At 34.8% G+C, this 27,998-nt stretch overlaps 5 protein-coding genes across 8 annotated transcripts; 2 read left to right on the forward strand and 3 right to left on the reverse strand.

Moving 5' to 3' along the window:
* Positions 1-62: 62 nt before the first annotated feature.
* Positions 63-6,469, reverse strand: LOC128869653 (E3 SUMO-protein ligase ZBED1-like). 2 transcript variants are annotated; one of them, XM_054112224.1, is made up of 3 exons: positions 6,083-6,469; positions 403-1,188; positions 63-341 (listed from the first exon to the last, which is right to left on the reverse strand). In XM_054112224.1, exons 2-3 carry the CDS (start codon positions 1,048-1,050, stop codon positions 192-194), a joined length of 798 nt encoding a protein of 265 aa, XP_053968199.1. In that variant the 5' UTR covers positions 1,051-1,188; positions 6,083-6,469; the 3' UTR covers positions 63-191. The 2 variants fall into 2 exon arrangements, with proteins under 2 accessions (XP_053968199.1, XP_053968198.1); XM_054112223.1 differs by having other exon boundaries at positions 63-1,188.
* Positions 6,112-27,982, forward strand: LOC128869650 (uncharacterized). The gene is made up of 3 exons (XM_054112219.1): positions 6,112-6,196; positions 15,205-15,315; positions 24,163-27,982. Exon 3 carries the CDS (start codon positions 26,087-26,089, stop codon positions 27,896-27,898), a length of 1,812 nt encoding a protein of 603 aa, XP_053968194.1. The 5' UTR covers positions 6,112-6,196; positions 15,205-15,315; positions 24,163-26,086; the 3' UTR covers positions 27,899-27,982.
* LOC128869841 (uncharacterized) lies at positions 8,154-9,821 on the forward strand. The gene has a single exon (XM_054112441.1). It carries the CDS (start codon positions 8,154-8,156, stop codon positions 9,819-9,821), a length of 1,668 nt encoding a protein of 555 aa, XP_053968416.1.
* LOC128869651 (E3 SUMO-protein ligase ZBED1-like) lies at positions 9,963-15,284 on the reverse strand. Of its 2 annotated transcripts, XM_054112222.1 has the most exons (3): positions 15,202-15,284; positions 10,343-11,128; positions 10,041-10,281 (listed from the first exon to the last, which is right to left on the reverse strand). In XM_054112222.1, the coding sequence occupies exons 2-3, from the start codon at positions 10,988-10,990 to the stop codon at positions 10,132-10,134; spliced, it is 798 nt and encodes a 265-aa protein (XP_053968197.1). In that variant the 5' UTR covers positions 10,991-11,128; positions 15,202-15,284; the 3' UTR covers positions 10,041-10,131. The 2 variants fall into 2 exon arrangements, with proteins under 2 accessions (XP_053968196.1, XP_053968197.1); XM_054112221.1 differs by having other exon boundaries at positions 9,963-11,128.
* On the reverse strand, positions 18,142-24,242 carry LOC128869654 (uncharacterized). 2 transcript variants are annotated; one of them, XM_054112226.1, is made up of 3 exons: positions 24,160-24,242; positions 18,482-19,267; positions 18,142-18,420 (listed from the first exon to the last, which is right to left on the reverse strand). In XM_054112226.1, exons 2-3 carry the CDS (start codon positions 19,127-19,129, stop codon positions 18,271-18,273), a joined length of 798 nt encoding a protein of 265 aa, XP_053968201.1. In that variant the 5' UTR covers positions 19,130-19,267; positions 24,160-24,242; the 3' UTR covers positions 18,142-18,270. The 2 variants fall into 2 exon arrangements, with proteins under 2 accessions (XP_053968201.1, XP_053968200.1); XM_054112225.1 differs by having other exon boundaries at positions 18,142-18,423.
* Positions 27,983-27,998: the final 16 nt, after the last annotated feature.

The following is a 27,998-nucleotide window of genomic DNA, read 5'->3' on the forward strand; positions in this document are numbered from 1 at the left end:
ATTATAAGCTAATAAACTTTTCTAATTAAAAATTTCTTTCTAAGAATACGTTTGCTCGCGTGTCTAAATAGAATAGCGTTATTTTATTTAAAATTTCGATATAATATTCAATCAAACATAACGAGTTATATTTTTATTTAAAAATAACAACCGAGCAACATTATCAGGTGATAATGAATTGCGCTTTTCAGTCACAATGTCTCCAGCAGTAGAAAACAGCCTCTCACTCTCAACAGACGTAGATGGAATTGGCAAATAACGTCGAGCCAGCATTGATAAGAGAGGATATTTAACTGATTCTTTTTTCCACCAATGAATAGGATCATCCGAAGGATCAATATCTGCTGAATACAAATATTGAATAAGTTCTTGATCAATGTCTTTCTCAAGGCGCAAGGTTACTGTTTCTTCTCTATTAGCTCGTCGCTGTTTCATGAAGTCCCAAAACTTGGTGGGTTTGATTACAGGAGGTTCAGCAACAGTTTCATGTTCGTTTTCAAAAACATTGTTCGAATATTTATAGGCAATAATCTCTTCTTTTATATCTTTCTTTATGTCATCTTTCACCTTATCATCGGTTAAAAAGTAATCCTGATAACGAGGATCGAGAAATGTACATTTACGATACAACTTATCTTCCTTAATCTCACAAAACCTAATTTTTAAATTCCGGATTATATTTTTTGAAAAGTTATAACCCATATGCATCTGAGACTCGTTATCAATCGTTGGAAGTCCCATCTGAACATCATCACTATTATCATCGTCATCACTATCTTCGCTATCAATATTATTCAGACCAACGCTTGTCTCGTCATCGAAATCAAGATTTTCGAAAGCTTCCTCCACCCCTCGAAGTATTGGCTCAATCATGGAGATCGTAGGGTATTTTGACCCACAAGCAATTTTAGTGGCCTCGTTCAATGGTTCTAAGACCTTGATAATATCACTAAGTTTCTTCCAGTCGGTGCCAGACAATCCAGTTACACTAATAGTTCGCAAAAGCACATCTGACAATGGTTGCTGTAATCTCTTCATGCGCTCGAGCATGTCATACTCCGAGTTCCAGCGAGTTGGTACTGATTGAATTAATTTTAAGGAAGATCGATGACTAGACGCTTTTTGAGCATTTTCAAAGTCTCGCCGAGCCGGGTCAGTGTGGTGGAAGTGTGTGGCTATAGGTCGTGCCTAAAAATAAATAGAATTGTGTTAAAAAATTTATTATTTTGAATAATTTGATTGAAATAGATTAAAAAATACAAAAAATTGAGCTTCATAATTATTTCTAAGTTTAAAACCATTCTAATTGAAAATTAAATGTACAAATTCCAATAAAAACAACTATAGAGCTTTAAAAAAGCAATAGTACGAGAATCTTTACTTTTTTTCAATAAATTAATGATTCCTTTGGTGTATTTTTGGCAATCTTTTATAACCAACTGGAGTGTGTGTGCAAAGCAATAGATGTGATTCCAACCACCTTGACGGATAGCATTGCAGATATTAGCACCATTGTCAGTGGTAAAATAAATGGGAACATTAGGAACATCTAATAAATTCCATTCCAATAACATTTTTTCAAGTTTCATTTTGATATAACTCCCAGTGTGACGATCTTCAAGTTGGGTTAGGCCAATCATAATATTTTTCAGTTCAAAATTACTTGTCATATAATGTACAGTTAATGATAAGTAATGATGTCCAGTTCTCGACTTCCAGCCATCAGTAGTGAAAGATAAACTCATTAAGCATGATGCTATATCGTTTTGCAATTCGTCCATTACTTTTTGTTTTATTTCTTCATATAATTTGGGACAGAGACTGCGCGAGCAAGTAGTACGTGATGGCGGATCATACGTAGTATCGAGTCTTTTTAATAATCTTCGAAAACCTTTATCTTCAACACTTGAGAAAGGTTTCATATCGATTGCGATCATCTCGATACACAGTTGATCTATCTCGGCTTTAGTTGGTGGCCCGAGTTTCTGGCGTTTTAGCGACTCTTCATTATTTTTATTTTCATCCGCGGCCATACGCTTTTTTCCGATTTCAACACAATGCTGGTATGAAATAGGATGTTTCGACATTAAATACTTTAACATAGGTGATGTAGTAGCTATAAAAAACATAATAATTAACATATATTTTAATATATATCCCTGATTTAAAAACCGAATTAAAAACAATGGAAACAGAATTAAAAAATGAATTCTGTTTCCATTGTTTTTAATTTGGTTCTTAAATCCGGGATATATATATATATATATATATCAGTGGCGGATCCAGGATGTCATAAAGGGGGGGGTCCGGGGTATGTTAGAAGGGTGTTTTTATTAAAAATCAATTTCGTGAATAAAATATGGCATTATTCGCGCTGCATGTCGTGACTAGCCGATGAAAAAACTAATAGCTCTAGATATCTTGTAAAAAAAATTCTAAAAATAGTAAAGGACTTTGATTCAAAATTACAAGAATAATTGGCGGTTTTTACACATCGTGGGACACCTTCATAAATAATTACGCCTATTTAAGATACAATATATTATAACATGTGTTGGAGCCAACTTGCAATTCAACCATGTATAGTTTAAGTACGAAAAAAATATCAACCCTGTTTGTAACTTCTTTACTTCTTCTTCTTGTATTAATGCTTACTGTGACTCAATTCACTCCAATAAAGTTCTTCAAACGAAACGGTCGTGTTTATATATAATATTATATATTTAATTGCGCTTTTCTCTAACAACATGTGTTGCTATATAACGGCAAGAAAGTTACCATGAAAGAGCCGTTGCAGCTTTTCCTTATCGTAACGGCGACACCCTGTGTACTGTTAACTCGAAATTTTAAATAGCGCGCCAACGAAATCGCGATGACGGCGCCGAGTGATTTTTCCCTAAGTTTTTTTGGTGAATAACTAGGCTATCTTTAAACATGCATGAACATGCTTCTATTCTTTTGTTTCTTTCAACGAGCAGAATACATTGTGTCGAGCATTTGTTGACAAGTAGTTAATGTGATTGTTAATACGCCTCCTAACATGAAGAGAACATTATTTTCTTATTTCGAGCGCCTTGATCCAGAATCAGAACCAAAAATAAAAAAGAAGGAAAAACAGGTAAAGTTAAAAATTTGTATCCAAGAACAGTCAGTGTACAGTTGGTGCTCAAATTAATAGAATCACTATGAAAAATTCAAGTTTCAGCCATTTAACTGATAATAATCAAAGAATAGTCTATTTTGAATATGTTGTTTATTAAATTTCTACAATATAATACGACAAAAACAATATTCAAACCAGTCTTTTATTAAAAAAATATCAAAAAAAAAATCAAAAAATCAATATTTTGCGTGAGCACCTCATGCAGCAATTAAAACAGGAATCCTTTTGGGTATGCTTTCAACGCATTTTAAGCAGTTTGTTTTTATTTGGTCGTCATTTTTCCAAATATTTTGCAGTCTTTCGCTCAGTTGTTCTTTATTTGTAATATTATCTTTCGATATTTCTGTCTTTGTTGACTCTTAAAGGTTCTCAATTGGATTGAGGTCTGGTGAGTTTCCTGGCCAATTAAGAACCTGAATTTTTTGCTCTTCCAAAAAGCTGCTCACAAAAAGCCAAATATATCGAACGGTAATTTCGACAAAGCAATAACAAGTTTCAAGCGAATTACATTAAATTTTCGAAAGATCGTCCGCCATATTGGATCAGCCATTTTGAATTTTAAAAAACTAACATCATATTTGTAATCATCGACACCAATGTCGAACATACATAGTTTTCTAAGAATCTGTTGCGCCATTAAAGAGGGCGTTAAGAAAATGAATTTGCATGTCTAAAAGTCTTAAATTCAAAATAGTATAACTTTTTTTTAATTCATCCTAGAAGTCTTTTAAAAAATTGATTTTAAAGCTACAGAGTATTACTTTGCGATTCCGTTGTGGAAAATAAAAAAAAAATTTACCTTACTCAAAAAAAATTCATAAAGATGTCCAAAATCGGCATTTCTTGACTATTTAACCACAAATTGCCAAAAGTCCTGACGTGCTGGAGCATTTTCAAGATCAAATTCGTTTTCAGCACAAAAAAAACTTCAAGAGACACTCGTAGCCGTTTTAGAAATTGGACAAACATGAAATTACGCAGGCCTGTGTAATTATTCAAAATTTTGAATTGCGTCCGTCGTATTATAATTGTTTTTATAATAAAATAAATTAAAACTGGAAGAAAAATCTAATAAACTGCTAATGCATATAAAAAAATATTGTTTTTTTTAACTTGACTCATACAGAATTGAAACATAAAATTTTAGAGCATGATTCCAATGGGGGGGGGGTCCGGACCCGAAAACCCCCCCAGTGGATCCGCCACTGATATATATATATCGGAAAATAATTGAAAATAATAAATAATTAACATCATACATGTCGGTAATTTTAATACTTTCGAACAAGTATTACATATTGCTTTCCGGTATCCTTCAGTACACAGTCTAAAAAAATTCCAAGCAGGACTTCGATGTGTTGAAGTCATAACCTCATTTGCATCTTCGACATCAGTTTCTAATTCTTCTTCTACAGTCATATTTTCATCTCCAGAATTTTGAGAAGACATTTTATTTAATTAAAGAAAAATTTTCAACGCTTGACGTTCGAATATTTAAAACGAGAATGACAGATGTGCGATAGATAAGTGTGATTTAGTAACTATTGGCGCTAGTGTCTCGATCTCAGTTACAAAATCAAAATTAAAATTGAGTTGAAGAAAATGGAAAGTGGTTAAGAATGCTGTAAAATTTGTTTTTTAATATGATGTATAACATCTTAAAAATTTCATCATAAATATCGAAAGTAATAATCTATTTAATATTTTTATTGAGTTTTGTGTCAATTATAATAATTAGTTATATACAATATTATTTGTAAGTTTTATTGATGAGAAGTATTCAAATATTAACTTAAACCTATCACATTATTTATTTCATAAATATTTTTCCAACTTCAATACATAACCTTCAATTTTCTTATTTGTTCTAGACGTACATCTTAATCTGTAAATTAATAATAGATTTTATTAATGTTTAAGATAAATTCATAGCAAATTATTTACGGTTGAATTTACATTTATACATTGCTTTAATTGATAATTAAAAAGATTTAAATATACTTAACTTGTTTATTTGGGACAGGAAGTAGATATGGAATAGATATGTATGATATTAATAAATATTTTTCATTTTTACTTTTTTGAAAATAGTTTGTTTCATTTTGAATTTTTTATACACCGAGAAGATTTGAAAGAACAACGATATGTTTGCTCTTTATCAACAAATATATTTTCACACATATTCACTAAAGTAATACATGATCAGTAGCTGTGGATACTATTCACAGACTTGATAATTCTAGTCCTTGGAGTCCGGGACAAAGTTAGGACTCCAAGTATAGTTGCCATCAACCACCAAATAGTTCCTTGATAGTGGCTGTAGATACACTTGTCGTGTAAAATAATACTATATGTTTGGAAAAGCCAATTGCATTCGGCATTTTTTTGATATGAAATTAATGGTATTTTATTCATGAACTTTAGTATTATTTTTTCCTTTCCTAAGCAGATATATGTAGCTTCCAAGTATAAACTTGAATGTACACTCATTAAAATTAGAAAACAGGTTTAAGAACAATACTGTAGTGGAGAATTGTAATATGCATAAGAGATTAGTGATTAACCATTCATCTAAGATAGAAATCATTTCATGTGTCGATCGATACGTACGATTAGAAGAATCGATATCATTTAAAAACCTATATCAAGTTATTTAAAACTACTAATTCTATAAAAATAATGATATCCTAACGGAAGATTAAACAATGAACTTTAAGCCATGTTAATTTTGCTTTTATTAGACCTGAAATCTTCAGAAAAATCGTTTAAAAAAATAAAAAAAAAGCATGCACTCAGTTAAATATTCGAATTATCTGAATTATTTAAACTATTCGAAAAAAAAAAAGTAAAAATTGTTTGAAAGTGCAATAAAATAATTATACACATTTAATATAAATAAAATAAAATATTTATATTCACCAGTTCACCAACTGTTCACTACCAATATCCACCGTTACATAGGACATGACCTGCAACTGTGTGGCCTGCCAAAGGGAAGTTGAAGCTGGAAACAAACCAGTCCACGATAAACAGGTATTGAGTGCGAAAAATTGAAGCTAGAAATTGGCTTTGTGATTGACCGAGATTATTACAGTTGCTAATAATCGTCTCACAGTACAAGGGCTTCAATTGGCATCTCGTGTATCCATTTCTTATATGCAAATAAACTTATATACTTATATATATACATATCTATATACATATACATATACTGCCTATGAAGTGAAGGATACAGTGGGACCCGAGGTAGAGGAACTTATTTGTCGCCAAATAATTTGCGAGTACTATTTTTCGGTTTATTTTCGGGATTTTTTCAAGAAATCAAACGAAATTGCGGTTTCTTAATCAGCCGCAATATTTTCAAAAAAAAATTTTTTTTTTTTTTTCGACAATACAAATTTTGTTTGAGCAAATTTTGAGTTCGCTGCTTATTTTCGTTGGTTCTGGTCAAGTTTCAGCTATTATATACCTATTTCAGTATTTATCGCTTTCGTTTTCGTTTTCGTGCTGACAAACTTCCAGAACCGTTTTCATTTTACAAAAGCCACATGCTAAAGCAGCGAACTTTAATCTCAAAACATGAGTAAACCAAAGTCGGCTATTTCAAGTCTCTCTCCAAGTAAGGAGATGATTGAGTTAAAGTCTTTAAAGCGCCAGAGAACCAGCATAGTGCGCATAAAAACGGGTCTCCTTGAAAAGACCATGTCGCTAGATCCAATCGAATTAGAGTGCCGACTCGACATATTGAACTCCCACAGCGAAAAACTCATGAAATGTCAGTCGAAAATTGAAACATCTTTTACTGCACCTCAAAGCTCGCGACTACCAAAAATGTCGTTACCTACGTTCAAAGGAGAATATTCCGAGTTTCAAAACTTTATGAGTCTGTTTGAGAGTTTCGTGCACAATGATCCCACAATCCCGGATATTGAAAAATTTAATCATTGAGTATCATGTCTATCCGGTGAAGCCTTAGGCACAGTGAAGTCCTTCCAAATGTCGGAAGAAAATTATCCAAAGGCGTTGGCAAGTTTGAGAAAGGTGTATGACAATAAATGCCTGATATTCTTTAATACAGTGTCTAAACTTTTTGAATTGTCAAAAATCCAAAGGCCTTCTGCGTCGTCTTTGCGATCAATGATTGATACAGTGTCTGCAGTATATGACTCCCTCTTATCGCTGAGTGGCGATAAACTTATTTCAAATGCGAAGTTGGTTCACATAGTCATGTCGAAGGTTGATCCCACTACTCGGTCAAAGTGGGAGGACAACTTGACTAAAGCTGCCGCTTTGGGCTGAGTGTGAAGCTATGCTAAACAAGAGATACCAGCATTTATCAGCTGAAGAAGCTTCCTCATCCCAACAAAGGCCAAATAATGAAGATACGCGGCAGAAAACAAAAAATCAACAACTGCGACACTCAAAGACAACATTTATCGCGACGAATTCCAAACTGCCGACTTGCCTTCACTGTGGTTCTAAGGATCATTATTTGACAGCTTGTCCAAAATTCCAAGCGCTTACTGCACTTAAAAGATTTAAATTAGCAAAATCTATTTCCCTGTGCATAAATTGCTTGCGCAAGGAACATACGGTCTCAAAGTGCAAAGCAGATCGCTGTGGTGTATGCAACCGTTCGCATCACACCATGTTGCACCAATATCCGATCTCCTTTGAGACCGAGCCGCAACCTTCGACGTTACAGGCCATGCATATTAGCAGCCTGTCTGACCGAGTCATGTTAGCTACAGCCGTTGTTAATGTAAAGGCCAGCTCCGGTGTTTACGTGTAAGCGCGAGCTCTACTTGACTCCGGTTCTAAAGTCAACTTTATAACCGAAGAGCTTATGCAGAAATTGCGAATCCGAAAAGAAAAATTCGCTCTAAATATAGTTGGAATTGGCAATCCAAATAAAAGGGTCCAAGGTAAACTAAAAACCTATATAAAATCGAGGATCAACAATTTTGAGTTTTCGGCGGACTTTTGGGTAATGCGTTCGATATCAGTAAATCATCCAGATCGGACTGTAAACACAAATGGCTGGAAAATCCCACATAATATTGAACTAGCTGACCCAAGTTTCTACAAGTGTCAGAAAATAGACATACTTTTAGGAGCTGAAATATTCTTTGATCTGTTATCGGTGGGTCAGATCAGAACCAGCCCAAGGCAGCCAACGCTGCAAAAAACTGTGTTAGGCTGGATAATTTCAGGCAAGTATGCCACAAATAATAGCTCCAGTGCCCAAGTAAGTAGCACATTATGTCAATTTGAAGAAAGCGTTGCTAGCATTGATACTACAATCCGAAAATTCTGGGAATTGGAAGAAATACCTGCACAAGTAAATTTCACACGACTGACTCCAGAGCAGGCAAAATGTGAGGAATTTTTTTCGAAAACCCCACAGGTTTTACCATGTGGAAGGCTTCAAGTCAGACTGCCTTTCAAAACCGACCGTAAATTACTCGGACATTCGTATGAAACCGCAGCTCGGCGGTTTCAGGCGCTGGAGAGAAGGACGCTGAAAGATCCAGTACTTCGTAAAATGTACCTGGACTTCATGCAAGAGTATCTCGAATTGGGGCATATGAGTCCACCAAATAATCGACCCTCGAGTGAGCCGCACTATTTCATTCCGCACCAGTGTGTGTTAAGACCGCAGAGCACAACTACCAAGTTGCGCGTAGTTTTTGATGCTTCGAGTCGCACATCAACACAAGTCGCGTTGAATGAAACCTTGATGGTCGGACCGATCGTTCAAGAGGAGCTTTTTTCGACCCTCCTTCGCTTCCGATTGCACAAATATGCCATGACTGCCGACATCACGAAGATGTATCGTCAAATATTGGTGCACGAAGACGACAGGAACTTCCAGCTCATAGTGTGGAGACAGGATCCATCGGAGCATTTGCAAATTTTTCGATTAAACACCGTAACATACGGCACAGCGCCTGCACCATTTCTCGCCACACGGTGTCTGCAAACGCTAAGCGACAAAAATAAAGCCAAATATCCACTCGGTTCCAAAGTCATTCGGAATGACTTTTACGTCGACGACCTATTAACAGGATCCCACAGTATAGAAAGCCTCACCCAGATACAACAGGAAGTAAATACAATTTTAGAATCGGCAGGCCTGAAATTAGCAAAGTGGTTTTCCAATCATACAAGCTCATCGAATAGTGAGAGTCTCCAAAAATTATTGCAGCTCAGCGATACCGACTCCACCAAAACGCTGGGAATCCACTGGCAGCCGAAAGATGACATTTTTCGCTTCATTCTGGAAGATAATTTTAGCGAGCTGCGAGCAACTAAACGTAATATTTTATCAGTTTCCGCTCGCCTCTTTGACCCTCTTGGTTTATTAGCCCCGCTAGTTACCAAAGCTAAAATCTTATTACAAGAGCTTTGGATTCAAAAGCTAGACTGGGATGAGTCGATTCCATTGCGGCTTGACACTAGCTGGCAAAACTTTAAAGCCAATTTGTTGCAGCTTCCATCAATTAGCATTCCTCGGTATGTAAATACAGTAGGGGTGTGCGAATCCCATTCGATTCGATATTCGAGTCGAATATCGAATAGTTCGAAATATTCGGAATTTCCGAATAGTTTGAAATATTCGAATAATTCGAGCGATTTGAATTATCCGAAGAAATAAAATCCTAAACAGGTTATTCTATTATAGTAATTCTACATAATAAAAATAAAATAAATTTTCTATCATTTAATTATCGTTGAATATAACATTTATCAATAACATTTTGAACAATATAAATAATTATAAGCTAATAAACTTTTCTAATTAAAAATTTCTTTCTAAGAATACGTTTGCTCGCGTGTCTAAATAGAATAGCGTTATTTTATTTAAAATTTCGATATAATATTCAATCAAACATAACAAGTTATATTTTTATTTAAAAATAACAACCGAGCAACATTATCAGGTGATAATGAATTGCGCTTTTCAGTCACAATGTCTCCAGCAGTAGAAAACAGCCTCTCACTCTCAACAGACGTAGATGGAATTGGCAAATAACGTCGAGCCAGCATTGATAAGAGAGGATATTTAACTGATTCTTTTTTCCACCAATGAATAGGATCATCCGAAGGATCAATATCTGCTGAATACAAATATTGAATAAGTTCTTGATCAATGTCTTTCTCAAGGCGCAAGGTTACTGTTTCTTCTCTATTAGCTCGTCGCTGTTTCATGAAGTCCCAAAACTTGGTGGGTTTGATTACAGGAGGTTCAGCAACAGTTTCATGTTCGTTTTCAAAAACATTGTTCGAATATTTATAGGCAATAATCTCTTCTTTTATATCTTTCTTTATGTCATCTTTCACCTTATCATCGGTTAAAAAGTAATCCTGATAACGAGGATCGAGAAATGTACATTTACGATACAACTTATCTTCCTTAATCTCACAAAACCTAATTTTTAAATTCCGGATTATATTTTTTGAAAAGTTATAACCCATATGCATCTGAGACTCGTTATCAATCGTTGGAAGTCCCATCTGAACATCATCACTATTATCATCGTCATCACTATCTTCGCTATCAATATTATTCAGACCAACGCTTGTCTCGTCATCGAAAGCAAGATTTTCGAAAGCTTCCTCCACCCCTCGAAGTATTGGCTCAATCATGGAGATCGTAGGGTATTTTGACCCACAAGCAATTTTAGTGGCCTCGTTCAATGGTTCTAAGACCTTGATAATATCACTAAGTTTCTTCCAGTCGGTGCCAGACAATCCAGTTACACTAGTAGTTCGCGAAAGCACATCTGACAATGGTTGCTGTAATCTCTTCATGCGCTCGAGCATGTCATACTCCGAGTTCCAGCGAGTTGGTACTGATTGAATTAATTTTAAGGAAGATCGATGACTAGACGCTTTTTGAGCATTTTCAAAGTCTCGCCGAGCCGGGTCAGTGTGGTGGAAGTGTGTGGCTATAGGTCGTGCCTAAAAATAAATAGAATTGTGTTAAAAAATTTATTATTTTGAATAATTTGATTGAAATAGATTAAAAAATACAAAAAATTGAGCTTCATAATTATTTCTAAGTTTAAAACCATTCTAATTGAAAATTAAATGTACAAATTCCAATAAAAACAACTATAGAGCTTTAAAAAGCAATAGTACGAGAATCTTTACTTTTTTCAATAAATTAATGATTCCTTTGGTGTATTTTTGGCAATCTTTTATAACCAACTGGAGTGTGTGTGCAAAGCAATAGATGTGATTCCAACCACCTTGACGGATAGCATTGCAGATATTAGCACCATTGTCAGTGGTAAAATAAATGGGAACATTAGGAACATCTAATAAATTCCATTCCAATAACATTTTTTCAAGTTTCATTTTGATATAACTCCCAGTGTGACGATCTTCAAGTTGGGTTAGGCCAATCATAATATTTTTCAGTTCAAAATTACTTGTCATATAATGTACAGTTAATGATAAGTAATGATGTCCAGTTCTCGACTTCCAGCCATCAGTAGTGAAAGATAAACTCATTAAGCATGATGCTATATCGTTTTGCAATTCGTCCATTACTTTTTGTTTTATTTCTTCATATAATTTGGGACAGAGACTGCGCGAGCAAGTAGTACGTGATGGCGGATCATACGTAGTATCGAGTCTTTTTAATAATCTTCGAAAACCTTTATCTTCAACACTTGAGAAAGGTTTCATATCGATTGCGATCATCTCGATACACAGTTGATCTATCTCGGCTTTAGTTGGTGGCCCGAGTTTCTGGCGTTTTAGCGACTCTTCATTATTTTTATTTTCATCCGCGGCCATACGCTTTTTTCCGATTTCAACACAATGCTGATATGAAATAGGATGTTTCGACATTAAATGCTTTAACATAGGTGATGTAGTAGCTATAAAAAACATAATAATTAACATATATTTTAATATATATCCCTGATTTAAAAACCGAATTAAAAACAATGGAACAGAATTAAAAAATGAATTCTGTTTCCATTGTTTTTAATTTGGTTCTTAAATCCGGGATATATATATATAATAGGACTATGAATAAGTTCGTTTCGGTTTTACAACAGATGGCGTAACTTGATTATTATTCCATCGATCCACATTTCCAAACATTCATTGGAGAGCTACTGTCGTAAGGCACAAACGTCAGTATAAGTTTTTTATTTGAAGTGTAAACAACAATATTTTTACCACACTTGAAAATGTCGAATTTCGTGCCAAATAATGTGTTTTTGCGGGGAATTCTTCTTCATTATTTTAATATGAAGAAAAAAGCAGCCGAAAGTCATCGTATCTTGGTGGAAGTTTATGGTGAGCATGCTCTATCTGAGCGAACGTGCCAGAAGTGGTTTGCACGCTTTAAAAGTGGTGATTTTGGCTTGGAAGACGAAGAACGCGAGGGTGCGCCGCCAAAGTTCATGGATACCGAATTGGAGGAATTGCTCGATCAAGATCCGGCTCAAACGCAAGAAGAGGTTGCAAAAACTTTGGGAGTTGATCAATCAACCATTTCCAAACGTTTAAAAGCCATGGGAATGATCCGAAAGGTAGGCCATTGGGTGCCGTATGAATTGAAGCCAAGAGACGTTGAACGCCGTTTTATGGCATGCGAACAACTGCTTCAACGGCACAAAAGAAAGGGTTTTTTGCATCGAATTGTGACTGGCGATGAAAAGTGGGTCCATTACGACAATCCAAAACGTCGGGCAACGTATGGATACCCTGGCCATGCTTCAACATCGACGTCGGCGCAGAATATTCATGGCCTGAAGGTTATGCTGTGTATCTGGTGGGACCAGCTGGGTGTTGTGTATTATGAGCTACTGAAACCGAATGAAACGATTACGGGGGATGTCTACCGATGACAATTGATGCGTTTGAGCCGAGCACTGCGAGAAAAACGGCCGCAATACGCCGATAGACACGACAAAGTTATTTTGCAACATGACAATGCTCGGCCACATGTTGCACAAGTGGTCAAAACATACTTAGAAACGCTCAAATGGGATGTCCTACCCCACCCGCCGTATAGTCCAGACCTTGCGCCATCCGATTACTATCTCTTCCGATCGATGCAACATGGCCTGGCTGACCAGCACTTCCGTAATTACGATGAAGTCAAAAAATGGATCGATTCGTGGATTGCGGCAAAACCGACCGAATTTTTCACAAAGGGAATCCGTGAATTGCCAGAAAGATGGGAAAAAGTAGTAGTAAGCGATGGACAATATTTTGAATATTAAATTTGTAACCATTTTACGTCAATAAAGTTTCAAATTTCGGAAAAAACCGCACGAACTTATTCATAGTCCTATTATATATATATATATATCGGAAAATAATTGAAAATAATAAATAATTAACATCATACATGTCGGTAATTTTAATACTTTCGAACAAGTATTACATATTGCTTTCCGGTATCCTTCAGTACACAGTCTAAAAAAATTCCAAGCAGGACTTCGATGTGTTGAAGTCACAACCTCATTTGCATCTTCGACATCAGTTTCTAATTCTTCTTCTACAGTCATATTTTCATCTCCAGAATTTTGAGAAGACATTTTATTTAATTAAAGAAAAATTTTCAACGCTTGACGTTCGAATATTTAAAACGAGAATGACAGATGTGCGATAGATAAGTGTGATTTAGTAACTATTGGCGCTAGTGTCTCGATCTCAGTTACAAAATCAAAATTAAAATTGAGTTGAAGAAAATGGAAAGTGGTTAAGAATGCTGTAAAATTTGTTTTTTAATATGATGTATAACATCTTAAAAATTTCATCATAAATATCGAAAGTAATAATCTATTTAATATTTTTATTGAGTTTTGTGTCAATTATAATAATTAGTTATATACAATATTATTTGTAAGTTTTATTGATGAGAAGTATTCAAATATTAACTTAAACCTATCACATTATTTATTTCATAAATATTTTTCCAACTTCAATACATAACCTTCAATTTTCTTATTTGTTCTAGACGTACATCTTAATCTGTAAATTAATAATAGATTTTATTAATGTTTAAGATAAATTCATAGCAAATTATTTACGGTTGAATTTACATTTATACATTGCTTTAATTGATAATTAAAAAGATTTAAATATACTTAACTTGTTTATTTGGGACAGGAAGTAGATATGGAATAGATATGTATGATATTAATAAATATTTTTCATTTTTACTTTTTTGAAAATAGTTTGTTTCATTTTGAATTTTTTATACACCGAGAAGATTTGAAAGAACAACGATATGTTTGCTCTTTATCAACAAATATATTTTCACACATATTCACTAAAGTAATACATGATCAGTAGCTGTGGATACTATTCACAGACTTGATAATTCTAGTCCTTGGAGTCCGGGACAAAGTTAGGACTCCAAGTATAGTTGCCATCAACCACCAAATAGTTCCTTGATAGTGGCTGTAGATACACTTGTCATGTAAAATAATACTATATGTTTGGAAAAGCCAATTGCATTCGGCATTTTTTTGATATGAAATTAATGGTATTTTATTCATGAACTTTAGTATTATTTTTTCCTTTCCTAAGCAGATATATGTAGCTTCCAAGTATAAACTTGAATGTACACTCATTAAAATTAGAAAACAGGTTTAAGAACAATACTGTAGTGGAGAATTGTAATATGCATAAGAGATTAGTGATTAACCATTCATCTAAGATAGAAATCATTTCATGTGTCGATCGATACGTACGATTAGAAGAATCGATATCATTTAAAAACCTATATCAAGTTATTTAAAACTACTAATTCTATAAAAATAATGATATCCTAACGGAAGATTAAACAATGAACTTTAAGCCATGTTAATTTTGCTTTTATTAGACCTGAAATCTTCAGAAAAATCGTTTAAAAAAATAAAAAAAAAGCATGCACTCAGTTAAATATTCGAATTATCTGAATTATTTAAACTATTCGAAAAAAAAAAAGTAAAAATTGTTTGAAAGTGCAATAAAATAATTATACACATTTAATATAAATAAAATAAAATATTTATATTCACCAGTTCACCAACTGTTCACTACCAATATCCACCGTTACATAGGACATGACCTGCAACTGTGTGGCCTGCCAAAGGGAAGTTGAAGCTGGAAACAAACCAGTCCACGATAAACAGGTATTGAGTGCGAAAAATTGAAGCTAGAAATTGGCTTTGTGATTGACCGAGATTATTACAGTTGCTAATAATCGTCTCACAGTACAAGGGCTTCAATTGGCATCTCGTGTATCCATTTCTTATATGCAAATAAACTTATATACTTATATATATACATATCTATATACATATACATATACTGCCTATGAAGTGAAGGATACAGTGGGACCCGAGGTAGAGGAACTTATTTGTCGCCAAATAATTTGCGAGTACTATTTTTCGGTTTATTTTCGGGATTTTTTCAAGAAATCAAACGAAATTGCGGTTTCTTAATCAGCCGCAATATTTTCAAAAAAAAATTTTTTTTTTTTTTCGACAATACAAATTTTGTTTGAGCAAATTTTGAGTTCGCTGCTTATTTTCGTTGGTTCTGGTCAAGTTTCAGCTATTATATACCTATTTCAGTATTTATCGCTTTCGTTTTCGTTTTCGTGCTGACAAACTTCCAGAACCGTTTTCATTTTACAAAAGCCACATGCTAAAGCAGCGAACTTTAATCTCAAAACATGAGTAAACCAAAGTCGGCTATTTCAAGTCTCTCTCCAAGTAAGGAGATGATTGAGTTAAAGTCTTTAAAGCGCCAGAGAACCAGCATAGTGCGCATAAAAACGGGTCTCCTTGAAAAGACCATGTCGCTAGATCCAATCGAATTAGAGTGCCGACTCGACATATTGAACTCCCACAGCGAAAAACTCATGAAATGTCAGTCGAAAATTGAAACATCTTTTACTGCACCTCAAAGCTCGCGACTACCAAAAATGTCGTTACCTACGTTCAAAGGAGAATATTCCGAGTTTCAAAACTTTATGAGTCTGTTTGAGAGTTTCGTGCACAATGATCCCACAATCCCGGATATTGAAAAATTTAATCATTGAGTATCATGTCTATCCGGTGAAGCCTTAGGCACAGTGAAGTCCTTCCAAATGTCGGAAGAAAATTATCCAAAGGCGTTGGCAAGTTTGAGAAAGGTGTATGACAATAAATGCCTGATATTCTTTAATACAGTGTCTAAACTTTTTGAATTGTCAAAAATCCAAAGGCCTTCTGCGTCGTCTTTGCGATCAATGATTGATACAGTGTCTGCAGTATATGACTCCCTCTTATCGCTGAGTGGCGATAAACTTATTTCAAATGCGAAGTTGGTTCACATAGTCATGTCGAAGGTTGATCCCACTACTCGGTCAAAGTGGGAGGACAACTTGACTAAAGCTGCCGCTTTGGGCTGAGTGTGAAGCTATGCTAAACAAGAGATACCAGCATTTATCAGCTGAAGAAGCTTCCTCATCCCAACAAAGGCCAAATAATGAAGATACGCGGCAGAAAACAAAAAATCAACAACTGCGACACTCAAAGACAACATTTATCGCGACGAATTCCAAACTGCCGACTTGCCTTCACTGTGGTTCTAAGGATCATTATTTGACAGCTTGTCCAAAATTCCAAGCGCTTACTGCACTTAAAAGATTTAAATTAGCAAAATCTATTTCCCTGTGCATAAATTGCTTGCGCAAGGAACATACGGTCTCAAAGTGCAAAGCAGATCGCTGTGGTGTATGCAACCGTTCGCATCACACCATGTTGCACCAATATCCGATCTCCTTTGAGACCGAGCCGCAACCTTCGACGTTACAGGCCATGCATATTAGCAGCCTGTCTGACCGAGTCATGTTAGCTACAGCCGTTGTTAATGTAAAGGCCAGCTCCGGTGTTTACGTGTAAGCGCGAGCTCTACTTGACTCCGGTTCTAAAGTCAACTTTATAACCGAAGAGCTTATGCAGAAATTGCGAATCCGAAAAGAAAAATTCGCTCTAAATATAGTTGGAATTGGCAATCCAAATAAAAGGGTCCAAGGTAAACTAAAAACCTATATAAAATCGAGGATCAACAATTTTGAGTTTTCGGCGGACTTTTGGGTAATGCGTTCGATATCAGTCAATCATCCAGATCGGACTGTAAACACAAATGGCTGGAAAATCCCACATAATATTGAACCAGCTGACCCAAGTTTCTACAAGTGTCATAAAATAGACATACTTTTAGGAGCTGAAATATTCTTTGATCTGTTATCGGTGGGTCAGATCAGAACCAGCCCAAGGCAGCCAACGCTGCAAAAAACTGTGTTAGGCTGGATAATTTCAGGCAAGTATGCCACAAATAATAGCTCCAGTGCCCAAGTAAGTAGCACATTATGTCAATTTGAAGAAAGCGTTGCTAGCATTGATACTACAATCCGAAAATTCTGGGAATTGGAAGAAATACCTGCACAAGTAAATTTCACACGACTGACTCCAGAGCAGGCAAAATGTGAGGAATTTTTTTCGAAAACCCCACAGGTTTTACCATGTGGAAGGCTTCAAGTCAGACTGCCTTTCAAAACCGACCGTAAATTACTCGGACATTCGTATGAAACCGCAGCTCGGCGGATTCCTAGGATTCGATTCGATATTCGAGTCGAATATCGAATAGTTCGAAATATTCGAATAATTCGAAATATTCGAATAGTTCAAAATACTCGAATAATTCGAAATATTCGAATAGTTCGGAATTTCCGAATAGTTTGAAATATTCGAATAATTCGAGCGATTTGAATTATCCGAAGAAATAAAATCCTAAACAGGTTATTCTATTATAGTAATTCTACATAATAAAAATAAAATAAATTTTCTATCATTTAATTATCGTTGAATATAACATTTATCAATAACATTTTGAACAATATAAATAATTATAAGCTAATAAACTTTTCTAATTAAAAATTTCTTTCTAAGAATACGTTTGCTCGCGTGTCTAAATAGAATAGCGTTATTTTATTTAAAATTTCGATATAATATTCAATCAAACATAACGAGTTATATTTTTATTTAAAAATAACAACCGAGCAACATTATCAGGTGATAATGAATTGCGCTTTTCAGTCACAATGTCTCCAGCAGTAGAAAACAGCCTCTCACTCTCAACAGACGTAGATGGAATTGGCAAATAACGTCGAGCCAGCATTGATAAGAGAGGATATTTAACTGATTCTTTTTTCCACCAATGAATAGGATCATCCGAAGGATCAATATCTGCTGAATACAAATATTGAATAAGTTCTTGATCAATGTCTTTCTCAAGGCACAAGGTTACTGTTTCTTCTCTATTAGCTCGTCGCTGTTTCATGAAGTCCCAAAACTTGGTGGGTTTGATTACAGGAGGTTCAGCAACAGTTTCATGTTCGTTTTCAAAAACATTGTTCGAATATTTATAGGCAATAATCTCTTCTTTTATATCTTTCTTTATGTCATCTTTCACCTTATCATCGGTTAAAAAGTAATCCTGATAACGAGGATCGAGAAATGTACATTTACGATACAACTTATCTTCCTTAATCTCACAAAACCTAATTTTTAAATTCCGGATTATATTTTTTGAAAAGTTATAACCCATATGCATCTGAGACTCGTTATCAATCGTTGGAAGTCCCATCTGAACATCATCACTATTATCATCGTCATCACTATCTTCGCTATCAATATTATTCAGACCAACGCTTGTCTCGTCATCGAAAGCAAGATTTTCGAAAGCTTCCTCCACCCCTCGAAGTATTGGCTCAATCATGGAGATCGTAGGGTATTTTGACCCACAAGCAATTTTAGTGGCCTCGTTCAATGGTTCTAAGACCTTGATAATATCACTAAGTTTCTTCCAGTCGGTGCCAGACAATCCAGTTACACTAATAGTTCGCAAAAGCACATCTGACAATGGTTGCTGTAATCTCTTCATGCGCTCGAGCATGTCATACTCCGAGTTCCAGCGAGTTGGTACTGATTGAATTAATTTTAAGGAAGATCGATGACTAGACGCTTTTTGAGCATTTTCAAAGTCTCGCCGAGCCGGGTCAGTGTGGTGGAAGTGTGTGGCTATAGGTCGTGCCTAAAAATAAATAGAATTGTGTTAAAAAATTTATTATTTTGAATAATTTGATTGAAATAGATTAAAAAATACAAAAAATTGAGCTTCATAATTATTTCTATGTTTAAAACCATTCTAATTGAAAATTAAATGTACAAATTCCAATAAAAACAACTATAGAGCTTTAAAAAAGCAATAGTACGAGAATCTTTACTTTTTTCAATAAATTAATGATTCCTTTGGTGTATTTTTGGCAATCTTTTATAACCAACTGGAGTGTGTGTGCAAAGCAATAGATGTGATTCCAACCACCTTGACGGATAGCATTGCAGATATTAGCACCATTGTCAGTGGTAAAATAAATGGGAACATTAGGAACATCTAATAAATTCCATTCCAATAACATTTTTTCAAGTTTCATTTTGATATAACTCCCAGTGTGACGATCTTCAAGTTGGGTTAGGCCAATCATAATATTTTTCAGTTCAAAATTACTTGTCATATAATGTACAGTTAATGATAAGTAATGATGTCCAGTTCTCGACTTCCAGCCATCAGTAGTGAAAGATAAACTCATTAAGCATGATGCTATATCGTTTTGCAATTCGTCCATTACTTTTTGTTTTATTTCTTCATATAATTTGGGACAGAGACTGCGCGAGCAAGTAGTACGTGATGGCGGATCATACGTAGTATCGAGTCTTTTTAATAATCTTCGAAAACCTTTATCTTCAACACTTGAGAAAGGTTTCATATCGATTGCGATCATCTCGATACACAGTTGATCTATCTCGGCTTTAGTTGGTGGCCCGAGTTTCTGGCGTTTTAGCGACTCTTCATTATTTTTATTTTCATCCGCGGCCATACGCTTTTTTCCGATTTCAACACAATGCTGGTATGAAATAGGATGTTTCGACATTAAATGCTTTAACATAGGTGATGTAGTAGCTATAAAAAACATAATAATTAACATATATTTTAATATATATCCCTGATTTAAAAACCGAATTAAAAACAATGGAAACAGAATTAAAAAATGAATTCTGTTTCCATTGTTTTTAATTTGGTTCTTAAATCCGGGATATATATATATATATATATATCAGTGGCGGATCCAGGATGTCATAAAGGGGGGGGTCCGGGGTATGTTAGAAGGGTGTTTTTATTAAAAATCAATTTCGTGAATAAAATATGGCATTATTCGCGCTGCATGTCGTGACTAGCCGATGAAAAAACTAATAGCTCTAGATATCTTGTAAAAAAAATTCTAAAAATAGTAAAGGACTTTGATTCAAAATTACAAGAATAATTGGCGGTTTTTACACATCGTGGGACACCTTCATAAATAATTACGCCTATTTAAGATACAATATATTATAACATGTGTTGGAGCCAACTTGCAATTCAACCATGTATAGTTTAAGTACGAAAAAAATATCAACCCTGTTTGTAACTTCTTTACTTCTTCTTCTTGTATTAATGCTTACTGTGACTCAATTCACTCCAATAAAGTTCTTCAAACGAAACGGTCGTGTTTATATATAATATTATATATTTAATTGCGCTTTTCTCTAACAACATGTGTTGCTATATAACGGCAAGAAAGTTACCATGAAAGAGCCGTTGCAGCTTTTCCTTATCGTAACGGCGACACCCTGTGTACTGTTAACTCGAAATTTTAAATAGCGCGCCAACGAAATCGCGATGACGGCGCCGAGTGATTTTTCCCTAAGTTTTTTTGGTGAATAACTAGGCTATCTTTAAACATGCATGAACATGCTTCTATTCTTTTGTTTCTTTCAACGAGCAGAATACATTGTGTCGAGCATTTGTTGACAAGTAGTTAATGTGATTGTTAATACGCCTCCTAACATGAAGAGAACATTATTTTCTTATTTCGAGCGCCTTGATCCAGAATCAGAACCAAAAATAAAAAAGAAGGAAAAACAGGTAAAGTTAAAAATTTGTATCCAAGAACAGTCAGTGTACAGTTGGTGCTCAAATTAATAGAATCACTATGAAAAATTCAAGTTTCAGCCATTTAACTGATAATAATCAAAGAATAGTCTATTTTGAATATGTTGTTTATTAAATTTCTACAATATAATACGATAAAAACAATATTCAAACCAGTCTTTTATTAAAAAAATATCAAAAAAAAAATCAAAAAATCAATATTTTGCGTGAGCACCTCATGCAGCAATTAAAACAGGAATCCTTTTGGGTATGCTTTCAACGCATTTTAAGCAGTTTGTTTTTATTTGGTCGTCATTTTTCCAAATATTTTGCAGTCTTTCGCTCAGTTGTTCTTTATTTGTAATATTATCTTTCGATATTTCTGTCTTTGTTGACTCTTAAAGGTTCTCAATTGGATTGAGGTCTGGTGAGTTTCCTGGCCAATTAAGAACCTGAATTTTTTGCTCTTCCAAAAAGCTGCTCACAAAAAGCCAAATATATCGAACGGTAATTTCGACAAAGCAATAACAAGTTTCAAGCGAATTACATTAAATTTTCGAAAGATCGTCCGCCATATTGGATCAGCCATTTTGAATTTTAAAAAACTAACATCATATTTGTAATCATCGACACCAATGTCGAACATACATAGTTTTCTAAGAATCTGTTGCGCCATTAAAGAGGGCGTTAAGAAAATGAATTTGCATGTCTAAAAGTCTTAAATTCAAAATAGTATAACTTTTTTTTAATTCATCCTAGAAGTCTTTTAAAAAATTGATTTTAAAGCTACAGAGTATTACTTTGCGATTCCGTTGTGGAAAATAAAAAAAAAATTTACCTTACTCAAAAAAAATTCATAAAGATGTCCAAAATCGGCATTTCTTGACTATTTAACCACAAATTGCCAAAAGTCCTGACGTGCTGGAGCATTTTCAAGATCAAATTCGTTTTCAGCACAAAAAAAACTTCAAGAGACACTCGTAGCCGTTTTAGAAATTGGACAAACATGAAATTACGCAGGCCTGTGTAATTATTCAAAATTTTGAATTGCGTCCGTCGTATTATAATTGTTTTTATAATAAAATAAATTAAAACTGGAAGAAAAATCTAATAAACTGCTAATGCATATAAAAAAATATTGTTTTTTTTAACTTGACTCATACAGAATTGAAACATAAAATTTTAGAGCATGATTCCAATGGGGGGGGGTCCGGACCCGAAAACCCCCCCCGTGGATCCGCCACTGATATATATATATCGGAAAATAATTGAAAATAATAAATAATTAACATCATACATGTCGGTAATTTTAATACTTTCGAACAAGTATTACATATTGCTTTCCGGTATCCTTCAGTACACAGTCTAAAAAAATTCCAAGCAGGACTTCGATGTGTTGAAGTCACAACCTCATTTGCATCTTCGACATCAGTTTCTAATTCTTCTTCTACAGTCATATTTTCATCTCCAGAATTTTGAGAAGACATTTTATTTAATTAAAGAAAAATTTTCAACGCTTGACGTTCGAATATTTAAAACGAGAATGACAGATGTGCGATAGATAAGTGTGATTTAGTAACTATTGGCGCTAGTGTCTCGATCTCAGTTACAAAATCAAAATTAAAATTGAGTTGAAGAAAATGGAAAGTGGTTAAGAATGCTGTAAAATTTGTTTTTTAATATGATGTATAACATCTTAAAAATTTCATCATAAATATCGAAAGTAATAATCTATTTAATATTTTTATTGAGTTTTGTGTCAATTATAATAATTAGTTATATACAATATTATTTGTAAGTTTTATTGATGAGAAGTATTCAAATATTAACTTAAACCTATCACATTATTTATTTCATAAATATTTTTCCAACTTCAATACATAACCTTCAATTTTCTTATTTGTTCTAGACGTACATCTTAATCTGTAAATTAATAATAGATTTTATTAATGTTTAAGATAAATTCATAGCAAATTATTTACGGTTGAATTTACATTTATACATTGCTTTAATTGATAATTAAAAAGATTTAAATATACTTAACTTGTTTATTTGGGACAGGAAGTAGATATGGAATAGATATGTATGATATTAATAAATATTTTTCATTTTTACTTTTTTGAAAATAGTTTGTTTCATTTTGAATTTTTTATACACCGAGAAGATTTGAAAGAACAACGATATGTTTGCTCTTTATCAACAAATATATTTTCACACATATTCACTAAAGTAATACATGATCAGTAGCTGTGGATACTATTCACAGACTTGATAATTCTAGTCCTTGGAGTTCGGGACAAAGTTAGGACTCCAAGTATAGTTGCCATCAACCACCAAATAGTTCCTTGATAGTGGCTGTAGATACACTTGTCATGTAAAATAATACTATATGTTTGGAAAAGCCAATTGCATTCGGCATTTTTTTGATATGAAATTAATGGTATTTTATTCATGAACTTTAGTATTATTTTTTCCTTTCCTAAGCAGATATATGTAGCTTCCAAGTATAAACTTGAATGTACACTCATTAAAATTAGAAAACAGGTTTAAGAACAATACTGTAGTGGAGAATTGTAATATGCATAAGAGATTAGTGATTAACCATTCATCTAAGATAGAAATCATTTCATGTGTCGATCGATACGTACGATTAGAAGAATCGATATCATTTAAAAACCTATATCAAGTTATTTAAAACTACTAATTCTATAAAAATAATGATATCCTAACGGAAGATTAAACAATGAACTTTAAGCCATGTTAATTTTGCTTTTATTAGACCTGAAATCTTCAGAAAAATCGTTTAAAAAAATAAAAAAAAAGCATGCACTCAGTTAAATATTCGAATTATCTGAATTATTTAAACTATTCGAAAAAAAAAAAGTAAAAATTGTTTGAAAGTGCAATAAAATAATTATACACATTTAATATAAATAAAATAAAATATTTATATTCACCAGTTCACCAACTGTTCACTACCAATATCCACCGTTACATAGGACATGACCTGCAACTGTGTGGCCTGCCAAAGGGAAGTTGAAGCTGGAAACAAACCAGTCCACGATAAACAGGTATTGAGTGCGAAAAATTGAAGCTAGAAATTGGCTTTGTGATTGACCGAGATTATTACAGTTGCTAATAATCGTCTCACAGTACAAGGGCTTCAATTGGCATCTCGTGTATCCATTTCTTATATGCAAATAAACTTATATACTTATATATATACATATCTATATACATATACATATACTGCCTATGAAGTGAAGGATACAGTGGGACCCGAGGTAGAGGAACTTATTTGTCGCCAAATAATTTGCGAGTACTATTTTTCGGTTTATTTTCGGGATTTTTTCAAAAAATCAAACGAAATTGCGGTTTCTTAATCAGCCGCAATATTTTCAAAAAAAAATTTTTTTTTTTTTTTCGACAATACAAATTTTGTTTGAGCAAATTTTGAGTTCGCTGCTTATTTTCGTTGGTTCTGGTCAAGTTTCAGCTATTATATACCTATTTCAGTATTTATCGCTTTCGTTTTCGTTTTCGTGCTGACAAACTTCCAGAACCGTTTTCATTTTACAAAAGCCACATGCTAAAGCAGCGAACTTTAATCTCAAAACATGAGTAAACCAAAGTCGGCTATTTCAAGTCTCTCTCCAAGTAAGGAGATGATTGAGTTAAAGTCTTTAAAGCGCCAGAGAACCAGCATAGTGCGCATAAAAACGGGTCTCCTTGAAAAGACCATGTCGCTAGATCCAATCGAATTAGAGTGCCGACTCGACATATTGAACTCCCACAGCGAAAAACTCATGAAATGTCAGTCGAAAATTGAAACATCTTTTACTGCACCTCAAAGCTCGCGACTACCAAAAATGTCGTTACCTACGTTCAAAGGAGAATATTCCGAGTTTCAAAACTTTATGAGTCTGTTTGAGAGTTTCGTGCACAATGATCCCACAATCCCGGATATTGAAAAATTTAATCATTGAGTATCATGTCTATCCGGTGAAGCCTTAGGCACAGTGAAGTCCTTCCAAATGTCGGAAGAAAATTATCCAAAGGCGTTGGCAAGTTTGAGAAAGGTGTATGACAATAAATGCCTGATATTCTTTAATACAGTGTCTAAACTTTTTGAATTGTCAAAAATCCAAAGGCCTTCTGCGTCGTCTTTGCGATCAATGATTGATACAGTGTCTGCAGTATATGACTCCCTCTTATCGCTGAGTGGCGATAAACTTATTTCAAATGCGAAGTTGGTTCACATAGTCATGTCGAAGGTTGATCCCACTACTCGGTCAAAGTGGGAGGACAACTTGACTAAAGCTGCCGCTTTGGGCTGAGTGTGAAGCTATGCTAAACAAGAGATACCAGCATTTATCAGCTGAAGAAGCTTCCTCATCCCAACAAAGGCCAAATAATGAAGATACGCGGCAGAAAACAAAAAATCAACAACTGCGACACTCAAAGACAACATTTATCGCGACGAATTCCAAACTGCCGACTTGCCTTCACTGTGGTTCTAAGGATCATTATTTGACAGCTTGTCCAAAATTCCAAGCGCTTACTGCACTTAAAAGATTTGAATTAGCAAAATCTATTTCCCTGTGCATAAATTGCTTGCGCAAGGAACATACGGTCTCAAAGTGCAAAGCAGATCGCTGTGGTGTATGCAACCGTTCGCATCACACCATGTTGCACCAATATCCGATCTCCTTTGAGACCGAGCCGCAACCTTCGACGTTACAGGCCATGCATATTAGCAGCCTGTCTGACCGAGTCATGTTAGCTACAGCCGTTGTTAATGTAAAGGCCAGCTCCGGTGTTTACGTGTAAGCGCGAGCTCTACTTGACTCCGGTTCTAAAGTCAACTTTATAACCGAAGAGCTTATGCAGAAATTGCGAATCCGAAAAGAAAAATTCGCTCTAAATATAGTTGGAATTGGCAATCCAAATAAAAGGGTCCAAGGTAAACTAAAAACCTATATAAAATCGAGGATCAACAATTTTGAGTTTTCGGCGGACTTTTGGGTAATGCTTTCGATATCAGTAAATCATCCAGATCGGACTGTAAACACAAATGGCTGGAAAATCCCACATAATATTGAACTAGCTGACCCAAGTTTCTACAAGTGTCAGAAAATAGACATACTTTTAGGAGCTGAAATATTCTTTGATCTGTTATCGGTGGGTCAGATCAGAACCAGCCCAAGGCAGCCAACGCTGCAAAAAACTGTGTTAGGCTGGATAATTTCAGGCAAGTATGCCACAAATAATAGCTCCAGTGCCCAAGTAAGTAGCACATTATGTCAATTTGAAGAAAGCGTTGCTAGCATTGATACTACAATCCGAAAATTCTGGGAATTGGAAGAAATACCTGCACAAGTAAATTTCACACGACTGACTCCAGAGCAGGCAAAATGTGAGGAATTTTTTTCGAAAACCCAACAGGTTTTACCATGTGGAAGGCTTCAAGTCAGACTGCCTTTCAAAACCGACCGTAAATTACTCGGACATTCGTATGAAACCGCAGCTCGGCGGTTTCAGGCGCTGGAGAGAAGGACGCTGAAAGATCCAGTACTTCGTAAAATGTACCTGGACTTCATGCAAGAGTATCTCGAATTGGGGCATATGAGTCCACCAAATAATCGACCCTCGAGTGAGCCGCACTATTTCATTCCGCACCAGTGTGTGTTAAGACCGCAGAGCACAACTACCAAGTTGCGCGTAGTTTTTGATGCTTCGAGTCGCACATCAACACAAGTCGCGTTGAATGAAACCTTGATGGTCGGACCGATCGTTCAAGAGGAGCTTTTTTCGACCCTCCTTCGCTTCCGATTGCACAAATATGCCATGACTGCCGACATCACGAAGATGTATCGTCAAATATTGGTGCACGAAGACGACAGGAACTTCCAGCTCATAGTGTGGAGACAGGATCCATCGGAGCATTTGCAAATTTTTCGATTAAACACCGTAACATACGGCACAGCGCCTGCACCATTTCTCGCCACACGGTGTCTGCAAACGCTAAGCGACAAAAATAAAGCCAAATATCCACTCGGTTCCAAAGTCATTCGGAATGACTTTTACGTCGACGACCTATTAAAAGGATCCCACAGTATAGAAAGCCTCACCCAGATACAACAGGAAGTAAATACAATTTTAGAATCGGCAGGCCTGAAATTAGCAAAGTGGTTTTCCAATCATACAAGCTCATCGAATAGTGAGAGTCTCCAAAAATTATTGCAGCTCAGCGATACCGACTCCACCAAAACGCTGGGAATCCACTGGCAGCCGAAAGATGACATTTTTCGCTTCATTCTGGAAGATAATTTTAGCGAGCTGCGAGCAACTAAACGTAATATTTTATCAGTTTCCGCTCGCCTCTTTGACCCTCTTGGTTTATTAGCCCCGCTAGTTACCAAAGCTAAAATCTTATTACAAGAGCTTTGGATTCAAAAGCTAGACTGGGATGAGTCGATTCCATTGCGGCTTGACACTAGCTGGCAAAACTTTAAAGCCAATTTGTTGCAGCTTCCATCAATTAGCATTCCTCGGTATGTAAATACAGTAGGGGTGTGCGAATCCCATTCGATTCGATATTCGAGTCGAATATCGAATAGTTCGAAATATTCGGAATTTCCGAATAGTTTGAAATATTCGAATAATTCGAGCGATTTGAATTATCCGAAGAAATAAAATCCTAAACAGGTTATTCTATTATAGTAATTCTACATAATAAAAATAAAATAAATTTTCTATCATTTAATTATCGTTGAATATAACATTTATCAATAAC

This window comes from Anastrepha ludens, chromosome X (genome assembly GCF_028408465.1).
Source record: "Anastrepha ludens isolate Willacy chromosome X, idAnaLude1.1, whole genome shotgun sequence".
NCBI lineage: Eukaryota > Metazoa > Arthropoda > Insecta > Diptera > Tephritidae > Anastrepha > Anastrepha ludens.